Source organism: Panicum virgatum, chromosome 2K, assembly GCF_016808335.1.
Source record: "Panicum virgatum strain AP13 chromosome 2K, P.virgatum_v5, whole genome shotgun sequence".
Taxonomy (NCBI): Eukaryota; Viridiplantae; Streptophyta; class Magnoliopsida; order Poales; family Poaceae; genus Panicum; species Panicum virgatum.
Window position 1 is genome coordinate 20496344 of NC_053137.1, and position 20172 is coordinate 20516515.

General features: G+C 45.9%; 4 protein-coding genes, 1 non-coding gene and 1 pseudogene across 8 annotated transcripts; 2 read left to right on the plus strand and 4 right to left on the minus strand.

Annotated features, from left to right (window-relative positions):
- The first annotated feature begins 2726 nt into the window (after nt 1-2726).
- LOC120670911 (probable UDP-3-O-acylglucosamine N-acyltransferase 2, mitochondrial) lies at nt 2727-7247 on the plus strand. 4 transcript variants are annotated; one of them, XM_039951121.1, is made up of 11 exons: nt 2727-2777; nt 4266-4410; nt 4523-4724; nt 4816-4892; nt 5225-5274; nt 5633-5697; nt 5994-6045; nt 6112-6182; nt 6283-6349; nt 6732-6803; nt 6919-7247. In XM_039951121.1, exons 2-11 carry the CDS (start codon nt 4284-4286, stop codon nt 6991-6993), a joined length of 858 nt encoding a protein of 285 aa, XP_039807055.1. In that variant the 5' UTR covers nt 2727-2777; nt 4266-4283; the 3' UTR covers nt 6994-7247. The 4 variants fall into 4 exon arrangements, with proteins under 4 accessions (XP_039807055.1, XP_039807049.1, XP_039807059.1 ...); XM_039951115.1 differs by lacking the exon at nt 2727-2777 and adding an exon at nt 3298-3438 and having other exon boundaries at nt 3633-4410; XM_039951125.1 differs by lacking the exon at nt 2727-2777 and adding an exon at nt 3329-4126 and having other exon boundaries at nt 6112-6205.
- A 158-nt stretch (nt 7248-7405) lies between these two features.
- Nucleotides 7406-8742, minus strand: LOC120695189 (annotated as a pseudogene).
- A 348-nt stretch (nt 8743-9090) lies between these two features.
- On the minus strand, nt 9091-9163 carry TRNAR-CCG. The gene has a single exon. It is a non-coding gene; the product is annotated as a tRNA-Arg (tRNA).
- Nucleotides 9164-9550: 387 nt separating this feature from the next.
- On the minus strand, nt 9551-12394 carry LOC120670937 (GPI mannosyltransferase 1-like). Its single transcript, XM_039951134.1, has 4 exons — nt 12044-12394; nt 11337-11519; nt 10173-10726; nt 9551-10087 (listed from the first exon to the last, which is right to left on the minus strand). Exons 1-4 carry the CDS (start codon nt 12327-12329, stop codon nt 9773-9775), a joined length of 1338 nt encoding a protein of 445 aa, XP_039807068.1. The 5' UTR covers nt 12330-12394; the 3' UTR covers nt 9551-9772.
- A 547-nt stretch (nt 12395-12941) lies between these two features.
- On the plus strand, nt 12942-17780 carry LOC120670947 (protein TRIGALACTOSYLDIACYLGLYCEROL 3, chloroplastic-like). Its single transcript, XM_039951140.1, has 11 exons — nt 12942-13160; nt 13711-13807; nt 13911-14039; nt 14340-14435; nt 14559-14636; nt 14731-14792; nt 14880-14955; nt 16532-16639; nt 16762-16937; nt 17015-17099; nt 17218-17780. The coding sequence occupies exons 1-11, from the start codon at nt 13048-13050 to the stop codon at nt 17257-17259; spliced, it is 1062 nt and encodes a 353-aa protein (XP_039807074.1). The 5' UTR covers nt 12942-13047; the 3' UTR covers nt 17260-17780.
- Nucleotides 17781-18325: 545 nt separating this feature from the next.
- Nucleotides 18326-19777, minus strand: LOC120670957 (tyrosine-protein phosphatase non-receptor type 23-like). The gene is made up of 2 exons (XM_039951152.1): nt 19304-19777; nt 18326-18646 (listed from the first exon to the last, which is right to left on the minus strand). The coding sequence occupies exon 1, from the start codon at nt 19702-19704 to the stop codon at nt 19321-19323; it is 384 nt and encodes a 127-aa protein (XP_039807086.1). The 5' UTR covers nt 19705-19777; the 3' UTR covers nt 18326-18646; nt 19304-19320.
- Between the last annotated feature and the right edge of the window lie 395 nt (nt 19778-20172).

Sequence of the window (20172 nt, forward strand, 5' to 3'; positions counted from 1 at the left end):
GGCGGGGCGGGGCGGGGCCGGTGGCGCCCGCGGGAGCCGGCGAGCGGGCGGGGCGAGGCGTGGTCAGCAGTGCCGGTCCTCCGTGTCGTGCTGTCGCCAGGGAGGGGGCGGCGGCTGAGTGGTCCACGGGGTGAGGGAGAGGCGAGAGGGAACGAGGGTGGGTAAGGGGATTTTCAGATTTTATATACCTAGGGTTGGTAGTGGGCTTCTATTGGGCTCATTGTTTTAGGTCTCGATAGAGCTCTGCAGGTTAGATTTAGAATCCGCCCCAAACCCGAAGTTTTTCGAGTATCGAACCCACAAATTTGCGGGCGAAAATCAGAACCCGAACCTGCAAACCCCAAAAACCGCGAATATCCACCCCGAACCCGATCCGCTGCAATCCTTAACCATTTTGTTGGTAGTGGAAATGAATTCCCTACCAACGATATCACCAACCAGCAAAAGCAAACCAGTACCTAAACAAACAAACTACTAGTACAATCATCCCATCATTGCCCGTTGGAAACACCCCCCGTCCCCCCTCCCTCACCGCCGGTTTAGGGGCGTTGAATTAAACTCGGCGGCGTGGGGAGAAATGCAAGTTATATATATTTTGGATTATTAGATCGATCTAAAAAGTTGAAAATAAATTAGAATGGCATTCTGAGTAAATAATTTGAAAGAAAATGAAATAAAGTGGCATTACATCGTAGGGATCACCGCCCGTTTAAAAAACAAAAAAATCAGCATGCTGCTACGCTCTTCGATGGCCGCACGTTGTTCCACTCCTCTCGCGGCTGTGCACGCCGCTCCTCCCACCTCCGCCAGCGTCGCGTGAGAGAAGGAAGAGGTAGGCTGTCGAGGAGGCAAGGAGGAGGAAGAGGGGAGGAGAAGCACGGCTGGGAGGAGGAGGAGCACGGTTTAAAATACAAATTATCAATCTTGCCATATTTTGACTTTTTTGAATTTGGGATTCCAACATTGCATATCTTCTTAAGCTAACGACTTAGGAATTCCACCTCTTAAGAGAATATATCCTTGAATCCATAAGTCAATCCATTTGAATCACAATATATTTAATGTATCACATTGCTTCCCTTCGTAAAACTTAGATATGATAATTCGAAAACTCCACGTACATTAGCCACTTCACCTTAGCAATTCGCGCATGGTAAGTCTTTGCTTTACCGAAGCTTGTTTAGTTCCTCGTTCTAGTCATCTCGGTTGGTTTTCTTCACCACTTACCTTTGTCATATTAAAATAAGCTTTGTGCATTAACAATGAATTCCATTTGAAACTTCTATTTGATTGCTTGGTCTTGATTTGCAGATATTTTCCCATATCTCAAGTTTTCAACAAGACCGATCATATAATTCATGTGCTTGTCTTAATTTGCAATCATATTTTTGGTAGGTCACTTCTCGTATGTGCCAAGCTGCCATCGTTGTCATGAATGAACACTTGTTTCTATTTCTTTAACCCTTTGCTTGACATTCATCGAAATAACCACTTTTTTTATTCCACATCACATGAGCCATTACATAAATTTAGTTACAAATAAATTTTTATTCACGATATCTTCAACAAATAAAAATTAGACCTTTAATCATATTATCCTTCAACTCACCAAAAATCCATTAAGGGACTACATACACTTTCAAGGAGGCCTTGGAAGCTTTCAGGCCCGTGATGGTGCCGGCCGCGTGATGATGGTAGAGAATCGGCTATGACGGTGGCAGGGAAGCACGACGCGACGGTGGCAGGGAGTGTGAGATGGGTCGACGGCGTGATGGCGGCACCGCGACAGGGAATCGGCGGCAGGGAAGCGGGAAAGAGGCGGGGAGGGCGCGGGAGGGGGAAATGCCTAGCGCGGACCGCTCGTCAAAGATGCCGAGGGAGGCGCTGGTTATCCCGAGTTGGATGGGGGAGGCAAACAATATGCAGAGTTTGTTGGACTCCACATTTTAAGACCTTGTTTAGATCCCAAAATTTTTTCGGCACTATAATAATTTCAAATGTTTGACCATTAATTAGGAGTATTAAATATGGATAACTGACAAAACTCATTCCATAACTCTGGGTGTAATTATTGCGAGACGAATCTTTGAAAGTTTAATTGGGCCATGATTAGACAATGCTGTGCTACAGTAAATAACCTTTAATGATGGTTAATTATGCTTAATAGATTTGTCTCATTATTTTATATCCATCATGTTCAGTCCTTCTAATCTTCGGTTGAAAATTGCTACAGTAAACTTCATCCGAATTTTTACAGGATCTAAACACACCTTAAGCTTTTTTTCTAAAATTTAGTAAATTTCATCCAAATTTTTACAGCATCTAAACACACCCTAAGTTTTTTTTCTAAAATTTTACAGAGTGAGGTTCTTTTTTAGAGAGCCTTTACAATTGGATTAGGAAATGCAGTGGACCGCGTATGATGATAACCGGGTCACGGCCCAGAAACGCATTGTCCGGCCCAACAGCGCCCATGGCCCCTTCCTTCTCCCGAGCGGCTCTTCTCGTTCTCGGATTCGGCTAGCGCCGCCGCAGGTGGCCAGAGCACAGCCGCGGCCATCAGCTGCTCAAGCGCAGGCGGCCATCAGCTGCTCAAGCGCAGATCGATCGATCGAGTAGAGCCAGTCAGCCAGAGCCCCCTATCCACACAAACAAAAAGCATCAAATGCGGGCTCGATTTGAGAGCTCAGATTTTTCTCGGGACTAAATGCGGCCGTCTTTTCGTTTAGAAGGATCGACGCAACTTGTCTTTACCATTCCCACAATCCTACAGCAAGGTCTTCATCTGGATCGACTAATATGGCTTTAGATTTCTTCTGCCTTGCCATGTTTCCCGTTCTCTCTCTCAAAAAAAAACATTCGCTAGGGTGATTGATGTTCATTGGAAAATTTCGATATTTGACACTTAATTCGCAAGTCTAACATGATTGACATTCAATTTGCATGACTTTTAAAATATGACATTCAATTCGCATGACTTTTAAAATATGACATCCCGCACGCGAATTGTTTTGATTTGGGAGGTTTCCTTCCTATTTTTTCTTCTTTTCTGTATTTTTCTTCTCATTTTCATTATGCAAAAACATGAAGAGACTAAATTGCCCCTGACCTTATCCTTTCATCCAATCAGAGCCTGTGGCTCCCTCCCGTGGGCCTCTCTCACGCGTCTCTCTCTCTGTTCTCGTTCATCTCCAAGAAACAGGGGTGCCGCCGCCGCCTACATCGGCCCGCCGCCAACGCCCCCGGCGCCCGCTGCCAACGCCCCCGGCACCCGCCGCCGCCTCCTGCACGGGCCCGCCGCCGGCACCGGCTGCCCCGCCGCCGACGCCCACGGCACCCGCAGCCGCCGCCTCCGACGCCCCCGGCACCCGCAGCCGCCGCCCCCAGCACCCGCAGCCGCCTCCGTCGTTAGTCCACTTCGGAAGCTTGAGCTAGCAGGTGTGCAGTAGATTGAGCAAGATGATGCTTTAATTTCTTCTCGGCTCATGCTAAGCCAATTCGACGAGCAATTCACTTATACACTTCGCCGGGGTAATTGGTAGATGGGAGAACATCATGGCGGTTTCGACGATGGAATGGCTCGGTTGAGTCCATTCATCATGCTATATTTGTACTAATCATGTATCCATCAGCTTGTTCCTAGGTTCAGAGTTCAGAGGGCGTGCAACTTTTCTGAAATCTGAATTGAGTACTGACGCACGGGAGTTCGAAGGCAGCGCATCAGTGGTGAGACAGCCGGGAGCTTCGCAATGAGGGGGAGAAGAAGCAAAGCTTGAGCGCACTTTGCGTCTCTACAACCTGTTCTTATTTGGAACGAACAGATTTCGAGAAGTCCTCGCGCAGCGCGCCGGGTGGCCACCGCCGGCCAGTCGCCGCGGCACGCCGGACCCCGTAACCGTAAGCACACCGGAGGTGGAGCTCCAGCGGTGCTCAAGCTTCTGAAGTGGACTAGCAGCGCCCTGTTCTTGCGGCGTCGGCGGTGCCGCCTGTTCTTGCGAGAGAGACAGAGATAGAGATGCGAGAGAGAGGCGCACGGGAGGAGGGATTGGATGAAAGGATAAGGTCAGGGGCAATTTGGTCTCTTCATGTCTTTGCATAATGAAAATGAGAAGGAAAATGCAAAAAGGTGAGAAAATAGGAAGGAAACCCCCCAATTGAAACAATTCGCATGCGATGTCATATTTCAAAAGTGTGTCAAATCGCGTTAGGCTTGCGAATTGAGTGTCAAATATCGAAATTTCTCTGTTCATTGGCTGTTTTTTCAGTAGCTCAGGAACATAAGGATGGCAGCCATCCTGCCTAGAACCGTCCGAAGGGCGGCGGAGGCGGCGCAATCACTACGCGCCGTGCCGCTGCGCGGCGCCAGTCACCTTGCGCGGTCCCTGGGCGGCGTCTCCGCTGCTTGCAGCAGTAAGTAATCGTTGACTCTAATCCAACTGCCTCGTAGCTTCAGTTTCTTGATTTTCTGAGCCATTTTATTGGTTTTGAGATTTGTGTGTCCTGTGACTCGCTGAATGTTCAGATGCTGGCACGGCTTCAGTGGAGTTCGTGCCGTGGCACAATGGCGGGGGCATCCTGCACAGGGCTGCCTCCGTTGACCCCACCGTGGTTGTGGAGGCCGGCGCCGTCGTGCACTCCGGGGCTGTGCTTGGTAAGGAGGTCGTTGTTGGTTCTGCAGCCGTTGTTGGGCCTTCAGTGTCCATCGGGCAGTCAACTAGGATCGGGTATGCTGATTCTTGGACTCGATTTGAGCACCTATATGTCCACTTTCGATTTGCTAAGAATCAAACTTGTGTTAAAAATTAAAATGTGTAGGTACAACGTTGTCTTAAGCAATTGCTCAGTGGGCGAATTCTGTACTATCCATAATGGAGCCTGTATTGGTCAAGATGGTAATCATCTGTACTCAATTAGAGTTTAAGATCATCCTGTGCTATGCTAAAACGAACATACGAGGTTGCTGGTAGCATGTGCTAAAATCTCTTTCAGTCAGATATACATGTTCACTTAAGATTGTGAGGCACAGTTTCTTTTTCCTGCGAGCGGACTGCAGAATGTCATTTCTGTTTTGCCTTTCAGCTACTCACAAACCTTTTCTTGGTTTTCCTTTTTTTAAAAAATATACTTGTAGTACACTGTAAAGATTGCTTTATTTACTCCTTTTGAAAATGTAATTTATACTTTCTGATGATTTTCTGATGTCAACATCTTATTTGTATTGCAGGTTTTGGATTTTTTGTCGACGAGGTTGGACAGGTTAAGAAGAAACCACAGGTTAGTTCTCACTGCTCACCATTGTCACTGTGGTAAAATTTTTCTTTGTTTCTTTCTGCGAAGGTTATTAATTAGTAGAAGCCAAATTCAACGCTAGTGAAATGATTGTTGAGTACATAACTGAGGTGCCTTATGGCTTGTGTTAATACGAATATTCAAATTCATTATTATTTTATATAGGTACAAGGAAAAGCTTAGTCTGGCATTCATAACACTTAATCCATTCTACTAACCTGAATTCCAATGCTTAGTAACCTGGCATATCTCTGTATGTGTTTATTTGAGAATCTTTATGTGGACGCTATTTGGGATCAAATCAAATAATACATGTATACTGAAAAATCTCACTATTTGTCAGATGCTGTATGCAAGAATCGGAGACCATGTAGAAATAGGCGCAAATACATGCATTGACAGAGGCAGGTAACTTGTTAGCCTTACATTGGATAATTTTAAATGCTCAGAGGTGAGAATGTGGTTGCGATTCTCCTGTTGTTGGCCCATGATTTTCATTTAACTAAAAGTTTGGGCTATCAACTCTTTGCATTTGATTTTATGTTTGGCTGTATTTACTGAAAACAAAAAGGGCGTACCCAGTGCCGTAGGCTTCCCGCACTGTGCGGGGTCTGGGGAAGGGTTGTTTTTAAGCCCCAAACCTTACCCACACAAATGTTTGGCTGTATTTACTGAAAACGTTTGTCACTTTTTATTAACTGCAGTTGGAGAGAGACACTGATTGGAGATCATACGAAGATTGATAATCTAGTTCAGGTATTATCCCTCCTGCATTGATTGATTTCTTCTCCCTTTCCTTCGGAATGACAATTTCTCTTGCAGATAGGTCACAATGTAGTCATTGGAAAGTGCTGCATGATTTGTGGGCAAGTAGGGATTGCTGGTTCTGCCACGTATGTTTATCTTCATTTCATGGGTAATTTTTTCTGCTTAGGAACGTTAGATGATTTTTCTGGGCTATTTTTCAAGTTTCATCCTGTTATGAGCATGCAGGCTGGGGGACTATGTTACGTTGGGTGGTAGGGTGGCAATTCGGGACCACGTCTCCATTGTTTCGAAGGTGCTCTTTTCTCAGCTCCGTGCTTTTGGCTTTGCCTTTTTATGCACCTTATATCAAACTAGTTTGAATTCAATGGAACATTGGGTTGCCTTGTGTAATGTTTTATTGTTGTATCGTTCCTGGCTACATTGCTCAGAGCACTTCTGAATCCTTTTAGCTCTTCTGATTCAATTCTAGTTGTTCTTTTCTTCATGTTGAGCAGCTGATTACGGCCTAATAAAACATCTGATGGTTTCAGCAAATAAAAAATTTGGTCAAAGAAATGTTATCCCTTTTAGTCCTATGATGAAAATTAAGCCAATGACACTCAAATGTCTTCTACTTGACCATCAGGGTCTTTTTCGTCGTTGTCGTTCTCACTCTTTCTGCAATCTTTTTGCAGGTTCGTCTTGCCGCAAATAGCTCTGTGACAAAGGATATTCAGAAGCCTGGTGACTATGGTGGATTCCCAGCTGTAAGCATATATGAACAACCATATTAGTGCCATATTAGTGCCAACTTTTGTTCCTGTCTTCGTACTTATACTGTAATAATAACCTAATTCTAACAGTTCCATATGCATGCTTTAGGTACCGATAAATGAATGGCGCCGGCAAACTGCAAACTTGCGTTTGTTCTCAAAAAAGGATGGTGTGAAGAGATAGCGTCCAGCAATCCACCCGTGCCAAACGTTTTTCCTGGCTGAGGTTGTACTTGGCCAGTGTTGTCGTATCTCATCTTGACAGAGCTGCGTGTATTTGGCTTGGTTTGGAACTTTGCATTTAGGATTTAGGGTACAGGGTTTGGGTCAAGGTTCAAACCGGATCACCTGTACTTCAGAGCGAGGGGATAGTTTAACATGGCTATGCAATGGAATTTGATCTTTCAAAAGATTTTCTTTGACTTTTGGGTTGTTTAACATGGCTACAAGGAAACTCTGCACCATTATCGTCTATCTTAATGGTCATAAATATACGGATATACCAATCAAACAATGCACATAGTTTACACAAGAATCTGAGCTGACATGAACATTACAAAAGAGCAGAGCAGGTTGACAGTGCTACAGGGGTAGTTTCAGCTGTAGAAGCTAAGCTCGTAATAGGCGCCGTACTCGGGCCTCTTGGCGACGGCGCGATACCCCTCTTCGAAGTCCTGGTGCGTCACCACGCTCCGGTCGCAGCGCACCGCCCGCATGCCGGCCTCGAAGCACACCGCCGCGATCTCGGCAGCGCTCATCCCGTCGTGCCGCGCCGCCAGGCTCTCCAGGTCCACGCCGCCGTCGAGGCTCATCCCCGCCGCGCACGCCCCGAACATGAGCCACTTCTGCCGCCTGTCCGGCAGGGGGAACTCGATCCTGCAGTCCAGCCGCCCCGGCCGGAGCAGCGCCGGGTCCAGCGCGTCCGCGCGGTTCGTCGCCATGATCACGCGCACGCCGTCGCCGGCGCGGCCGTCGCCGTCGAACCCGTCCATCTGGGCCAGCAGCTCCACCAGCACGCGCTGCACCTCGCGGTCGCCGCCCGTCGACGACGACGACCGCGCCGTCGCCACGGCGTCCACCTCGTCGATGAAGACGATCGACGGGGCCTTCTCCCGGGCGAGCCGGAACACGTCGCGCACCATCCTGGGCCCCTCGCCGAGGAACTTGGCCACGAGCGCGGCGCCGCTGACGCGGAAGAAGGCCGCCGAGGTGTGGTGCGCGACGGCCCTGGCGAGCATGGTCTTGCCGGTCCCGGGCGGGCCGCACAGGAGCACGCCGCGCGGCGGGTCCACGCCGAGGCGCGCGAACAGCTCCGGGCGCGTCAGCGGCAGCTCCACGGCGTCGCGGAGCGCCGCTTCTGTGCCTCGCACCCGGCGACGTCGTCGTACGTGACGCCCGGCCTCTCCCCGTCCGCGACGAGCAGGGACGCCGCGGCGCCCGCGGCGGCGCCGGCGGGCAGCACCTCGAGGACCGCGCGCGACGGGGACGCGTGGAGCAGCACGGTGGCCGAGGGCTTGAGGCGCCCACGGTCGACGGTGGTGGTGCCGACCCGCACGTAGTAGCCGCGCGACCTGCCGTCGTCGGCCGCCTCCTCGACGACGGCGTGGTCCTCGCCGACGAGCTCGACGACGTGGCCGAAGACGAGGGGCGTGCCACCCTTTTCGTCCTTGAGGGAGTCCTCCGCGGACCTCACCTGGCGCCGGGGCTCGGCCGCCTCGAGGCGCATGCGCTGCTCCAGCCGGTCGAGCTCCCGTTCCAGGGAATGCAGCTGCTCGTACAGGTCCGCGCCGTCGCCGTCGCCGACCTCGCCGTGGGCGAACCTGTACACGGCCTCGGCCGGGGACACCGGCGGCGGGTCGAGGTAGGAGAAGGCAGACGGGCACGACAGCGTTCGGTGCAACGGCGGCGCTACGGAGGCGGCGTCCGTGGCCATGGATGTAACCGTTCGTCCATGGAAAGAGAGCGCTCGGTGCAGCAGCGACGGCGGCGCTACGGCGGAGGCGGCCATGGATGCAACCGTGCGTGCGTGCGTTCGTCTCCCGTAGGACACGCACCCACGCACGCGATATGATTTGTAGAGGCAGGGTAAGCCGGTAAGGTGTTGGAGTCTCCGACGAGTCCGGACGAGAGATGCCGATTCGAGACCGTCTCGGAACAAAAATTCGTGAATCGTCGGAAAACGATTTGTGGTCAAGCAATGGGACATTTTAGAGTTGGATATATCATTATTTTTTTGTTTGAAAAAAAAAAAGAGAAGGAGCGCAACTGGTCAAAATAATGTCGACCACGATGGGACTCGAACCCACAATCTCCCGCTCCGGAGGCGAGCGCCTTATCCATTAGGCCACGCGGTCCTGATGCATAGGCCATGTACAACGATATTTAAGCCTACTGTCACACAAGTTTGCCCGACAAAAGCAAGATGTCTTCTACAGAGTGCATAAATGTCAATAAGATGGAGAATTCCTGAGCAGAGTTCTAAACACACGTGAAATGTGCCCCAAGTTCTTACCTGAAGAGTGAAGAGCATTGTTGCGAACCGCAGAGTTTTCGTTTTCATTTTGACAGAACACGTGTAAATAGATGTGGCAATCATGTTGCTTACATGAATCCAACGGTTGTCATGGTAGAAAGTTTAGAAAAAAGCACACACGCTTAGAAACAACAAAAACAAAAAGGTATACAAGCACTTTGTGTTCACGCAGAGAAAACCACCTGGGTTCAGGTACCAGCTGACCAAATCAAAGCCAATCCCAGCCACCTTTGCCACCTATAGAATCAGAACTAATTGTAGATTCTGATAACAAAAAAATATTTCTCATGTAACGTCACCATATTAGCTACCGGCAAAACTACAGGATGTAAGTAACATGATCTGGTACAGAACACAAACACAAGGAAAAAAAAAGATCCGTGTTCTAATCACACATCAGTTGGCAAAATAGAAAGATCAAGCGCGCAGGCTATTCCTTCTTGGTAGCAACCTTGCTGCCAGGCTTCACTGGTGACGAGAAGAGTGGGGTGTACTTGTGTTGCTTGATCACCATGAGCATAACAAAGGTGTTGGCAGCTAGAAACACGAGGCCTGCAACCCAGAGCTGTACAAAGACATTTCTGCCCTTGAATTCCAGCAGGTAAGCCCACATGAGCCAGTGCAATTGAGACCCCATCCACACTAGCATGCAGGCCAGACCTTTCCACTTAAGGTTCATGCTGTTCCAAGGGAGGATGAGGGGCAACAGGCAGAAGAACCACACAAAGTATTGTGCCGTCATCACCTACCCATTGAACAAACTGAAAGTCAATACCGCAAGGTACCAGAGTGCAAAAATATTGGAAATGTATGTATGATTCACGGTATACCTTGTTAAAAGCAACAAATGCAACAGTTTGGAGAAACATGCAAAATGGAAGGTCCCTAGAGAATCGAGCGATGAGTGCCAGTTGCACGATCAGTTGAGGCAGAAACGATGCAAGCCTCTGAATACTTGAGAACCCTTGTTGATGATGTAGATATATATGATAGAAATATATCGAGAAATTGTGCCTTGGATCAGTCCGAGTAAGATGGTAAAGTAATGCTTCGTTTAGGAAGTCCCACCCATAAAGATAGAAGAAAACACCAGTCCAGGCAAAGAACATAAATCCTGAGAGTAGCCCAAATAGGATTGCATTTCTTGTCAAAAAGTTTGAAAGGAAATCCCGTAGAATGGCCAGTACTGATGTTGGTCCTTCTCTTTGACTGGCTTTGTCATTTTGCAAGTGTTGTTCGGAGTTCCACATTGTAAGAGTAGGCCTACCAGAAGGACCGGCATAACTCTTCCCGAGAACAATTACAAAAGGAATCGCATATATGATTGGGTATATTCTGAAGTGCACGATAAGCCCATACCAGAATGCTGCCTGCAATACTCTACCTGCAAAAGACCTAAAATGTAATATACCCTGCTGATCTACCCAACAAATTAACAATTGGCAATCTTTCTTCCTAGAGTTGAGATGAAAATCAGCAAGTTCTTCATGATATTATCCAATGTAACTGCCGAGAAAACAACATAAGTTGTTCTGACAAGAACTTAATGAACAGAGAAAACATTGATCACGAATTTAATGTCTTCAAGGAGAAACAAATACACACATTACATATAAGAAGATGAATATTCCAGTTTCAAAAAAAAGATGAATATTCCATAATTCAGTTGTTAAATCCTGGTAAACTAGATGTCTGCACAAGTGACATAAATACCCATAAACTTCAAAGTAACAAACAAAATTCAGTAAGTATAGATTTCATTGACTATAAGTAAAACCAAGTCTATTAATACATTACATACAGAGTTTAGAAAACAATCATATCCCAAGTTTTACATGAAAGAACAAAAAAAAACAGTTATAAAACCAGGTTTATGAGAATTGAGAGCACGTAATGGGATGCCTGCAGTGGTTTTATCATATTCCATTTATAACAACTTTATACAAAGTTAGCAATAAACTGAACAAACAGCAAAAGAGAATCAGAGCTTACACCCTTCATCAAACATATGAGAATCCAGAGCATGGCAGCGCAGACTATTGGCTCGCAGTTTCCTCTTGTGCCAATGGTGAATGTGAAGGGATTGAACAGCCAAGCTATCACAGACCACATCCGCATTTTCTCAGGGATTCCACGTAGTTTCAGAATGGTGTCTATGAACAATCCCACTAGCAAATCTGCAGAACAAATAATCATATATGACCATCAGAAAGTTTACCAAGGCAAGTACTCACAGAAAAAAAAGGAATATATACAGATCAGCAGTCCCCAAAGGCCCAAATCATAACAAATTACTGCAATTACTGCTTCAGTATCAAAAGCTCCTTTCCTAAATTAAGTGCGAGTGTGTGGCCAAGAAAAAAGGACTTTTGGTCTAAAAAAAAAAGGACTTTACTGCATCCAATCCAAATGCCACATCCTTCAAGTGAAAATAAAGATCACAGGTTGAACAATATCTGTATTATGATCAGAAATATATAAATGATAGAAATGGGCACAAAAACTAACACACTGAAATCTTTCATGTAGCAATTCTCAATTCACAAGAACTAACATCACTGAACAGTAGATCAAGCACACGTTCGATAAACTAGGTGTACTGACAAAGATATACTGAAATTAGTTACCATTGGCGTCACAACAGATAGGGAAGCAAAGAGTTTTAGAAACAGATGCAGCGCGTGAGCAGAGCGGCGTTTACCTGCGGCGGAGAAGAGGAGCTTGCCCCAGACAGCATGGAGGAGCGAGTTCGGAAGAAGCAGGAAGGCCAGGAGCGGAGAGTAGCGGTAGGTCGCGCGGGCGAACGGGGACCCGCCGGCGGCGACGGAGGCGGCGGCATCGGAGAAGACGAGGTAGTCGACGTCGGTGTAGCGCACCTCAAGGTGGGCATCCTGCCACTCCCCGAACACCACCAGTGCTAGCCGGAGCGCGGCAGACGCGAGCAGCACCCGCCGGAGTGTCAAGGCGCCGCCGCCGGCGGAGGCCATCGGGGGGGATCGTATTCGTTGCCGGAGCCGGGAGGCGGGGCCGTGAGATGCGCAGGGCAGTCGCGTAATTTCTGCTCGGCTTTTGGATGTCACGATGACAAAGGCGTGCGTGGACCGTTGGATCACGAACGAACGGCTTGGATGGCATAATCTGAGGGAGCGGCAACTCCTCCTGGCCTCACATGTCAGTTGCCTCTTTCTAGAAAGGGAACATATCTACTGCAAACTATAATTTTATGAAAACTCGTGTAAACCATTTAAAAAAGTCGACTAAATTCATCAAAAAAATCACACATGTAGATAATATGATGATACACAACTTTATAAAATATCTTGTCCAAAATCAACTTGGTTTGTAAGATATAAAAATAATAAATTTCTAATAAATCATCTAGACAACTTCCTAGTTTGAAATTTGTTCTTTTTATATCTCACAGACAAAGTTGAGTTTGGACAAGATATTTTACAAGATTGTGTATCATCGTGTCATCTAGATGTGTGATTTTTTTTTTGAATTTAGATGAATTTTTTGCCATAGTTTGCACGGATTTTCATGAAGTTGTAGTTTTCACTATATATTCCCTTCCGGAAAACCCCCTGAAAGACCGTTGATTTCCCGTCCGCTTCCACACGGAGGTGGTGGATTCCATCCACACCGTCGCCCACCGGCCACCGCTTTTTCCCCGCACCCACCACGCGGCGCCGCCCGAGCACGACCATGGCGTCGCCGTCCATCCCCGCCGCTCTGCGCCACCCGCACCTCCCCGCCGGCGGCAGCTTCCTTTCCCACCCGTCCGCGGACCCAACTTTGCGCTCCGCCCTCTCGTTCAGGCAAAAATTTCTTTCTCAGAGATTTGTTCCTTTCTTGTGTCGCCGCATTAGTTTCTGGAGCCGTGCCCGGCACCTTTTTTTGTGTGTCGGCCGATCTGGTCTGGTTGCATTTTTTCCCCCAGGTGCTCTTTCTAGAAACAAATTGTAGTTGCTTCAAATGCTCCAAGAACAAAATTGACTTCTTCTCGTTTTCCATTAGGAGAAAGAAAAAGGCTAGCCAACTACTTATCTTGCTTAGCATTATCTGTTTTCGTCTGAACTTCTAATGTCCGGGTCGTAGAATCAGACGGATTTTTTGGCGTGAATTCGACAATCCATATTATGATTAAATTCCATAACTTGGTCAATGCTTTGTAGCCAGATCGATTGCCTGTACTAAAATAATCGAATGTTTTTAAATAAAGAAATTTAATCTCTATCTGCTAGAGATTATCTTGCTGAGCCACTTGCATCTGGTGGATTATTTTATCTTTAATTTTCATGACATCGATGCTGTAGTTCTGTAAAATTATGATGCAGTGGTAATTCATTCCATTTCTTCCTTCTGCAGGATAGGCGACATGCCATTGAGAAGATGGCAGACAGGTCTTGATCCTGTTTTGGCTGCGAGAAGTCCTGGTTTGGGCAATATTGACAATCTGCATGAGGTGTGCACTTGCAATTTTGTGGATTTTTTTTTTAGTATTTAGTTGAATTGCCATAGAATGAAGTTTGTCTTGATGAATTGTTTTTCTTGGGCATGTACTGTAGAGTTCAACCTTGTCAAGGAGCAGGGATTTGAATGGTCAGATTGATGATGACCATGATGTACTCATAGAATGTAGGGATGTCCATAAGTCATTTGGAGACAAACATGTATTGAGAGGTGTCAGCTTCAAGGTCGGTCCGTCTCTTTCCACTTTCATTCTCATATGCTTTTCATAACTCAAATTGGAACCAGTGATCGGCATAAATAGCATTAAAATGGAATAGTTATACCATCATATCCATATGTAATTCTCAATTCCCAATTGCACACAATTCGTAGTTGGAATATTATTTATTCTACTTTTTAGTCACCTCATTGCAGTCACTATGCATTTTTTTTACTTTTATCTTTGACTGATTGATGTTTTCAGGACTCGGTAAGTTTGGCTTGTAGTTAGTTATGATTCAAAATAATTTTACATTTTTGTGTAGATTAGACATGGTGAAGCAGTTGGGATAATTGGTCCTTCAGGAACCGGCAAGTCAACTATTTTGAAGGTTATGGCAGGGCTGCTGGCTCCAGACAAGGTTGTTTATCTTCTTAGTTTGCCCCTGTTACAGCAGTACATCATTACATTATCACTACAGGCTGGTCAACTCAAAGCTAATTGTGCTCTCTCTCTCTCTCTCTGGCTCTGCAATAACATGTAGGGTGAGGTAATCATTTGTGGAAAGAAAAGACATGGTTTAGTTAGCGACGAGGATATTGAGGGTCTCCGCATTGGTTTGGTACACTTTCCTTGTACTCTGTTGAAGAAAGAAATGGCATGATTTCCTTATAGCTGCATGTTCTTGAACATTCTAATATGGTATTTTGATACAGGTCTTTCAAAGTGCTGCACTTTTTGATTCTCTCACAGTACGTGAAAATGTTGGATTCCTTCTGTAAGGGAGATGCATACTAAGAGTCATTTTTCCAGTAATTGCTTCATGTTCAGCTTTCATGTCTGATCCATCCATTCTTTTCTTTAGATATGAAAATTCAAGCTTACCTGAGGACCGCATTGGTACATTAGTGACAGAAACTTTGGCTGCGGTAGGATTAAAGGTAAGTCAAGCTTTCATATTTATTTAAGTAAGCACTTGTTTTCATAATAAGCGAGTATTAGAGTGCCATTTTGTTTTTCTTCTGGAGGAAAGGCATATGATATTTATGCAACAGCCAGCCCTTGGAGCAGCCACAGCATACCGAAAAACGATGCTTCAACTTTCTCTCTCCTATTGAAGCATCGTTTAGCACATTGCAATCATCCATGCATTACACCAGCACAGGGGCGGAGCTAGGATTAATATTAAGGGGGGCCAATAAGAATTTATACAATCATCGTAGGAAGCAAATATACACTCTATACTTAGGATGGCTCGGTCACAAATCAATCTGACGGTCGGACTGGACCATTCGACATCAACAGTGTCTTGTGTCATGACGTGGACGAGAACCTCATGTGCACTTTGGGGAGGCGAGGCTTGAGGGTGATGTCGGCGAGTGGCTATGGCAAGGTGAGGGTCGAGGGCTGAGCGGCTCCAGCTTTGATTTCGGTGAGGCAACACTTGAGGATGCACGGGCAAGTAGGTTAGTCCAGAGGTCAGTTCACAGTTCGTGCCAGATCGCAGTAGGTGGCCGCTCGACTGCGGTGCTGGTGGATGGATTCATCCCATCCTGTCTTGTTCTCCAACCAAATACATCTTGAGCTTAAAATTAGATTCTTGAAACAAAGTTGTGACAAGTCCTAAATAAAAATAATAGATGTGCACTAGAGTAGTACTATATATCCAGTTCCAACATGAAGCTGGACTATATCAAACTATTTTCTTAAAAAAAAACTTTAAGTTACGTACTCTAATTTAGTTCACTTACTAAAATCCTATCCTACTCGTTTAGGGCCATGGCGCCATGCCCCCCCCCCCCCTCCCCCAACACAAAAAAAAAAAAGAAACCCTGCACCGGCGACTATAGATGCATAGCCAGACGAATACAAAATGATTTTGCTGCAGACGGATGGGTAAAGCAGGATGAAGGGCATTGAATGTTCGTGTGATGTGATATCATGGCCAGGAAGTAAAGCTTTGAATATATATCAACAGAGTGGGTCCCACCATCAAGAGTTTGCTTGTTGCAGTCAAAATGAGAAATCAAGCATTGGTTGGGATGGGACATGGCTGTGATTATACACGCTGTGGCTACCCCCACCACAAACACCACCACCACCAACAACGGAGAAAAAACAGATGCCCCTCAGCTCACTTGTTTACCTATTTGGACTATTTTCTAAATTGTTTTTCTGTCACATTGAGTACATTGCATGATGGGAAACTTCTTCGATGAACTGCCAACTGCTATGGACAGACGCTTTCTAATAGTAGACTGATGCAAGAGTAATCTTATAAGGTTTATATAGTACATGTCGTATGCATACAAGCAATAACACAGTACCTTTAAGTCAAGAGCAAAAAATAAAAATAAAAACAAATTTTGCAGGAGCTTTCTTGTTTGTTAAAACGAGAATCACAAAATCAGCAGTAGATGAACTGGTCTGCTGCAATACAGTTTCTGTTGTATCTTTAGAATATTTGATGATCATGAAGTCATAATTAAATTGATAAAACATGATCATTTTGGGCAGGGTGTTGAAGATCGCATGCCATCCGAGTTGTCAGGTGGCATGAAAAAGCGTGTTGCTCTAGCTCGTTCGATAATATTTGATGATACAAAGGATGTAATCGAGCCAGAGGTATGTCCCTGATTGATTAAGAGCTAACAAGGCATTTTCCTCCTTTTATTACCTGATGCACTACGAAGTACGAACCAGAACTCTTCATAAGTTTACACTTCTCAAATTTCTTCCTCGGCTAGGTCCTTTTATACGATGAACCTACAGCTGGGCTTGACCCTATTGCATCAACTGTTGTTGAAGACCTTATACGTTCTGTGCATATGACTGGACGGGATGCTCTAGGCAAGCCAGGGAAAATAGCTTCTTATGTTGTTGTGACCCATCAGCATAGCACAATAAGAAGAGCTGTTGATAGGTTAGAACAAATGCTACACTTTTCATTTCATGGTCTTTTTAGTCAATTGCTAGTTTAGTATCTGATATTTGTTTCAGGTTGCTGTTTCTTCATGAGGGGAAGGTAGTTTGGGAAGGAATGACACATGAGTTCACAACATCAACTAATCCAATTGTTCAACAGGTCATGCACTAAGTTTTCTGATGTTTTAGAGCATGCTATGAGATTAATCTTTAACTCTTTATTTAGCCAGTTTTAGCACCTGGCATTATCTGATATTTAAGTCACTTGTGAATTTCAGTTTGCATCAGGTAGCTTGGATGGGCCCATACAATATTTCTGAAGACCCAGCCACATTAGTGACTCAAAACTTAGGTGGTTTTGTATACCTCAGATCATCCCAGCACTATCTGGAGCATCAAGAATCTGAAACGCACTTGCAGCAATGGCTGGGATATGTAAACACATTCAGATTGCCATTATTCCATTGAGCCTTATGGTATCTGCAACAGCATCGATCAGTCACGGCACTCAATTTGCGCGTAGTAGTGATACCAGCTGCTCAAATAAGCATTAGTTTCTACATCATTCTTTGGGGGAACTGCACTGAGCCGCCAATCCAAGCCAGAACATTTCGGTCCTTTACAAGTGACCTGATGTGAATGTATTTGTCACCTATAGCAGTATGCCAATCCTCCAGTATTCTCATATACTTGTTAATGTTAGTCTGAACGTTCAGAAGATGGTAGTCGTGTGTACCCAATTTGGGCACTCAGGTTGATAAGCAGCTACCTGCTGATTTTTGTAGAACTTTATTACTATCTTTTAACAACGTCAAATGAGACCGCACTGCTGTGCCTAAAATGAGTGCGCTGCTTGCGCCTTGTGCCAAGCTTTACATCTCACCACTCGAATGAAATGTGTGAGCACTGAGCAGGTCTCCAGGAACATGCGCAACATCAAAGGACTATCATATGCCACTGCGACAGACTCCAAAATTCACCATGAACAAACAAAGGTGAAAGGTAAGTATAGATCCAGGCGATACCTTAAAAGGCAGGCCTCAACTAAGTCCGTGTTTAGTTCTCCCGTAAAGTTTTTGAAAAGGCATCTTTCTATATTTAAAGTATTAAACATAAACTAATCACAAAAATAATTACAGAACTCGTCTGCAAATCGCGAGACGAATCTAATGAACCTAATTAATCCGTCATTAGAGGTTGTTTATTGTAGCATTACTGTAGCAATTTAGTGCCTAATTACAGCCTAATTAAGTTCATTAGATTCGTCTCGCGATTTACAGACAACAGCCGCAATGCGTTTTTTATTTCGTCTAGATTTAAGTCTCCATGCAGGTGCCGGAATTTTTTTTTTAGAATTTTGATTTTTGGAACTAAACACGGTGTAACTTGTCAGATATCAACAGGATAAACAGCACCCAGAGTGCAAAAGTTCAGGTTCCCTCAAATAAAATTTGTGAAGCACTTCCACAGCAATAAAACAACCGAATCTGGAGCTTTTATTTGACAGAAATCAAGATTTAAATCTAGCTCCTGGCTCTGTTTCGATATGAGTTCTGTCATTGTTTCTAGACTGTTAGTCCCAACAATTGATGGCTTCTATTGAACAAGTAGCTCCTCTGCCAAACAAAAACCCGGCGCGGTGGTCAGCCCAGAACCAGCGTGCAATGGCATTGAAGACCCTGGTTTCAAGTCCAACAACCTGCATACCTAATCATATAGACAAAACCAAGAATTAGAAAGCAGAACAGCACAAGTGAGCTCAAGGTTTTGCTGTGCTAGAATACTGTGCTTCTCTGAACCAGCAATATAATTGCAAGTATGGACTTAATATTTACAGAGTCCCTAGCAACCTAGCATAGATATCCTTAAAGCGGCATAGGCACACAGCTTAAAAATGGAATGAGAGACAGATTTTACAAGCTAGCATCAATGTCTGTTTCAACTCACAATTATCCCTTGTTGAAGAACAAAGTGGGCTTTGCAGCAATGCTTGCAAAATTAAAACCTCTCTAGGTTATCCTATACAGAAACAAAGGTCACCTAATCATAATACTTCTACAGCATCAAGAAAGCAGGGAATGATAAAACGATCGGACAGGCATACATCGAGCAATGCAACATTTTCCATTTGCACACCGTAAATAACAGAGTACTGAATAAACATTTGTGTTCAGTATGAAAGATGATCAATCAACTCATCAAAAATCGTTTTAGCATAGTGAACGGGCACAAATGGAGACTAAAATCATTCATTCATTACACAGCCCTATCTATCATTCACCCCGCAATTCCTCTGTCTCCACGGATCAGCAAGCAAAGGAGAGGCCAAACCACCAGACGAGACGGAACGGCGAGAGGTCTAACCAGAGCGGAGAAAGAGCTCATGTCTGGCGGCGGAGTCGCTTCCGAAGCTTGCGGAGTTTGTGCTTGTTCATCTTGCGCTTGCGCTTCTTCTTCACGCTGTCCGCCCACACCTCCGCCGCCTCTCCACGGCCCTCCTCCACGGCGGGGGCGTCCCCGATCGGATCTAGGCACGGGTGTATCTGGAGCCCCGGGTGGAAGGAGAGGAGGGTGTCGCGGAGGCTCGCGGGCGGCGTCCGGGCCGGCGTCGAGGCCGGGAGCGGAGGCGGCGCCGGGGTCGGGGTCGGGGTGGGGCCCTGCTGGAGGTGCGGCGGGAGGCGGGAGAGGAGCGCGTTGAAGGGGAGCGGCGGCGGGTCGCGGATGCGGAGGAGCAGCCGGCGGAGCGGCGCGGCGGCGGCGGCCATCGGAGACGTGCGAGACAGAGGGGGAGAGAGAGGGTTTCGTCGGGAAATGGAGGCCGGGCTGGGCTGACACTTGTGTTGTGTTGGTCTGCTTGGGGTTGGCGTGGGTGGGCTTGTGGTGCGCCATGGGCTCCGGCCCAACTTACTGCGTGTTTTCTATATACTCCCTCTATCAAAAAAAAAACTAAGTCACTTTATGATTCAAAAAAGTTGTCTAAAAAAACAAGTCACCCTACTCTATTTAAAAAGTGCATATGCATGCAAGAATTAATTAGTGTCAAATATAGACAATATATAGGGGCAAACATAGTTATTTTATCTTCTTGTTAATTTGTCTTGAAATTCCTAGAATTACTTGTTTTATGGGACGGAGGGAGTATCTTTTGGAACAATCTTCAAATGTTTGCAAATACAGAGTTGCATCTGATGCGCAGTAGCGGGGAGTAGCTTGCGTGGAGCGGGGAGTAGCGG

Bases quoted from the DNA above. Each gene is read 5' to 3' on its own strand.
- LOC120670911 (XM_039951121.1), top strand. From the start codon at position 4,284: ATGGCAGCCATCCTGCCTAGAACCGTCCGAAGGGCGGCGGAGGCGGCG. The intron at 4,725-4,815 runs GTATGCTGATTC...TAAAATGTGTAG, and splicing joins GGGCAGTCAACTAGGATCGG to GTACAACGTTGTCTTAAGCA. The intron at 6,804-6,918 runs GTAAGCATATAT...TGCATGCTTTAG, and splicing joins ACTATGGTGGATTCCCAGCT to GTACCGATAAATGAATGGCG.
- LOC120670937 (XM_039951134.1), bottom strand. From the start codon at position 12,329: ATGGCCTCCGCCGGCGGCGGCGCCTTGACACTCCGGCGGGTGCTGCTC. The intron at 11,520-12,043 runs GTAAACGCCGCT...TTTGTTCTGCAG, and splicing joins GCTCCTCTTCTCCGCCGCAG to ATTTGCTAGTGGGATTGTTC. The intron at 10,088-10,172 runs GTATACCGTGAA...TTCAATGGGTAG, and splicing joins CATTTGTTGCTTTTAACAAG to GTGATGACGGCACAATACTT.
- LOC120670947 (XM_039951140.1), top strand. From the start codon at position 13,048: ATGGCGTCGCCGTCCATCCCCGCCGCTCTGCGCCACCCGCACCTCCCC. The intron at 14,040-14,339 runs GTCGGTCCGTCT...ATTTTTGTGTAG, and splicing joins TGAGAGGTGTCAGCTTCAAG to ATTAGACATGGTGAAGCAGT. The intron at 16,938-17,014 runs GTTAGAACAAAT...TATTTGTTTCAG, and splicing joins ATAAGAAGAGCTGTTGATAG to GTTGCTGTTTCTTCATGAGG.
- LOC120670957 (XM_039951152.1), bottom strand. From the start codon at position 19,704: ATGGCCGCCGCCGCCGCGCCGCTCCGCCGGCTGCTCCTCCGCATCCGC.